This window comes from Doryrhamphus excisus, chromosome 3 (genome assembly GCF_030265055.1).
Source record: "Doryrhamphus excisus isolate RoL2022-K1 chromosome 3, RoL_Dexc_1.0, whole genome shotgun sequence".
NCBI lineage: Eukaryota > Metazoa > Chordata > Actinopteri > Syngnathiformes > Syngnathidae > Doryrhamphus > Doryrhamphus excisus.
In genome coordinates, this window is record NC_080468.1 from 28,101,271 (window position 1) to 28,104,468 (window position 3,198).

The 3,198-nt window shown below is 37.6% G+C and overlaps 1 protein-coding gene across 1 annotated transcript; it reads left to right on the top strand.

The window, feature by feature from the left end:
* LOC131124942 (homeobox protein HMX1-like) lies at positions 1-2,398 on the top strand. The gene is made up of 2 exons (XM_058065946.1): positions 1-193; positions 1,829-2,398. The coding sequence occupies exons 1-2, from the start codon at positions 1-3 to the stop codon at positions 2,260-2,262; spliced, it is 627 nt and encodes a 208-aa protein (XP_057921929.1). The 3' UTR covers positions 2,263-2,398.
* Positions 2,399-3,198: the final 800 nt, after the last annotated feature.

Below are 3,198 nucleotides of genomic sequence, written 5' to 3' on the forward strand. Positions count from 1 at the left end.
ATGGCGAGCAGACAGGGTCGGACTTCTTCTCTGAACTTCACCATCGACAACATCCTCAACTTGAGGCACGACAAGAGGCCCGCGGAGAAAAAGTGTGACTTTCCAAAAGGAGGCGAAAGGGACGTTGGGACATGCTTTGAGGAGGAAGTGTGGGACGTCCACAGGAGGAAGGACGGTGGACACCAGGAAACAGGTTAGCCATTCAATAACAATAACTATAGAAGAATAACTACAGAAGAATAATTGCAGCTGCGACAATTCATCCAGGGTTAATCCCAATTAATTAACTATTTTGGTCATCGATTAATGTTTTTTTTAAATATAAATGTTTTTTTTTTTTTACATTTCCTTTGTCTTCCGCGAAAGTAGAGTTATTATCCTTGTGTTTTTAACCAAACAAGCTAACCTCTGACTTTGGTCCGTCCAAAGTCTAACCGCCTAAAATTCACAGACGACGACAATGATGGTATTTTTGACTCAAGCTATTGGACAAACATTTAGCTTATTCAACGGAATATTCATGCTGAAGTAAAGAGGCATTAGAAATTAGAAACGTTAAAAAAAATGAATAATCTGATTCATCGATTAATAGAAAAAATAATCTACCGGTTAATCAGTTTGTAAAATAATTATCAGTTGCATGAGTAATAATAATTCCTAGCTCCAGTTAGTGATTATTGCGGCAGTTAGGTTTGCTTTTCCGTGTTCCGGGATGGTTTGTCATGGCTTGACCTGTCCAGACCGAGGATACGCTGGAGGGATCATGTCTCATAGCGGGCCTCGGAACGCCTCGGTGTCCTCCCAGTGGTGCGGGAAATCTAGGCGTCCCTACTGGCACTGCTGCCCCCATGGTCCCGACCCCCGGACAAGCAGAAGAAATGGAATGGAACAAAAAAAAAAAAAACTCACAATGTGAGAAAAAAGTCACAATTTTATGAGCATAATATTGTTTTAGTCAAATAAAGTTAAAAAAAAATAAAGAATAAAGAAAAAATGTTATTTTATCGAAAATGGTGAATATTATGGCAAAGAAAGTTGTCATTTTTGGAAAATTAGGTTGCAGAAAAAGTTATAATGTCACAAGTAAATAAAACGGGCTGATCGGATTTTACATATAATAAACAACAGTTTCAGTTTTCATTTTTTTTTTGTCAAAAGTCATCATCTAAAAAGAAAAAGTCATCATTTCATGAGAATAATTTCATTTCAGTAGCATAAATAACAACAAACAACAAATAAAGTTGTCATTTTTGGAAAATTAGATTATGATGTTATGAGAATAAAGTCAAACTATTATGGGACTGAAATCATAATTACAATAAGAACATTGGCAATTTTCTCTTATTTATTCTTTCTTACATTTTTTATTGTCTTGAAAGATTTGTTATGATTTTTTAGGAGTTTTTTGCCATTAATTTTGTATTTGTTACGTATTGTTTTTACTATTTTGTGCAGCGCTTTGGAAACAGTGTTTGTAAAATGTGTTAAATGAATAAAGTGGATTGGATTTACAAAAAGAAAGCTGAGGTGGGGGGGCAGAAATAGGGGGTCCAAATATTAAGAGAATACACTTTTCATTTGATTAGCAAAGACTTGAAATATTAAAGACAAGATTTGAAAAAAGTTGTAATATTATATGACAGCAAGGTTTTCTTGAAATAAATCGAACTTGTTAGCATAGCAACATATGTTGCCCTCGCTGGAAAAACCTTCCATACAAATGCCAAAAGTAGATGCTATGATAAAAATATATGGTTATATATTGTTATATATTTACAAGATACAATAATAAAACATGATGGGTATTTTGGCATCCATGTCTCCGCAGCGGCAGGCAAAGCAAACGCGGACCCTGGAACGTCAGAACCAGGACTCCTGCCGCCACCGCCACCACCAAGCAGGAAGAAGACGCGCACCATCTTCTCGAAAAGGCAGATCTTCCAGCTGGAGGCCACCTTTGGGGTGAAGCGCTACCTGAGCAGCTCCGAGCGAGCGGGCCTGGCCCGTGCCCTGCAGCTCACAGAGACCCAGGTCAAGATCTGGTTCCAGAACCGACGCAACAAACTCAAGAGGCAGCTGTCCACGTCCTCGCTGGACGCGGCCGTGGTGGAGAACATACTTTCCAAAGGCAGTAAGCACCTGCAGGCTGGATGTTTGCTAACGCTGGGCTTTCCCGTGTGGCACCAAGACCCACACGCCGAGCCCTACATCTACTTCTCCGACTCCGCTAAATATTTGGGACTGTTTGGTGGACACGGGTGACTTTTTATAATAATAACATATTAAAACATTAGACAAGCATGTGACACTTTTTGTTCACTTTTTGAAAAAAACATATACATACTGTATATATGAATGAATGTACTTTTTTATATATTATTTCTATGTTATGTATTTATAAGCCTTGACATTTTGTCTTTAGAATTTCACAATAAAATCAAGGACTTTCTAAAATGACGTTTGTGTGAAATGGACTTGGTAACACTTTACAATAGCATACACAAAATGACACTAGTTCACAAGGAAACAACATGCTCTACTTATTACTTCTTCCTTACTTCCTCAGTAACTACTCTAAATGGATGTGCTTTAGTTCCCCAGTAACTACTCATTATTCTTCACTACTTCCTCAGTAACAACCCAAAATGTATGTGGCTTAGTTCCTCAGTAACTACTCATTATTCTTCATTACTTCCTCAGTAACTACTCATTATTCTTCACTATTTGCTCAGTAACAACCCAAAATGTATGTGGCTTAGTTCCTCAGTAACTACTCATTATTCTTCATTACTTCCTCAGTAACTACTCAAAAGGTATGCGCCTTAGTTCATCAGTAACCACTCAAGACAGTCATCATTACTTCCTCAATAACTACTCTAAATGCATGTGCCTTCGTTCTTCAGTAACTACTCATTATTCTTCATTACTTCCTCAGTAACTACTCAAATTATATGTGCCTAAGTTCCTCGGTAACCACTTTACACAGTCATCATTACTTCCTCAATAACTACACTAAATGCACGTGCCTTAGTTCCTCAGTAACTACTCATTATTCTTCATTACTTCCTCAGTAACTACTCAAAAAGTATGCGCCTTAGTTCATCAGTAACCACTCAAGACAGTCATCATTACTTCCTCAATAACTACTCTAAATGCATGTGCCTTCGTTCTTCAGTAACTACTCATTATTCTTCATTA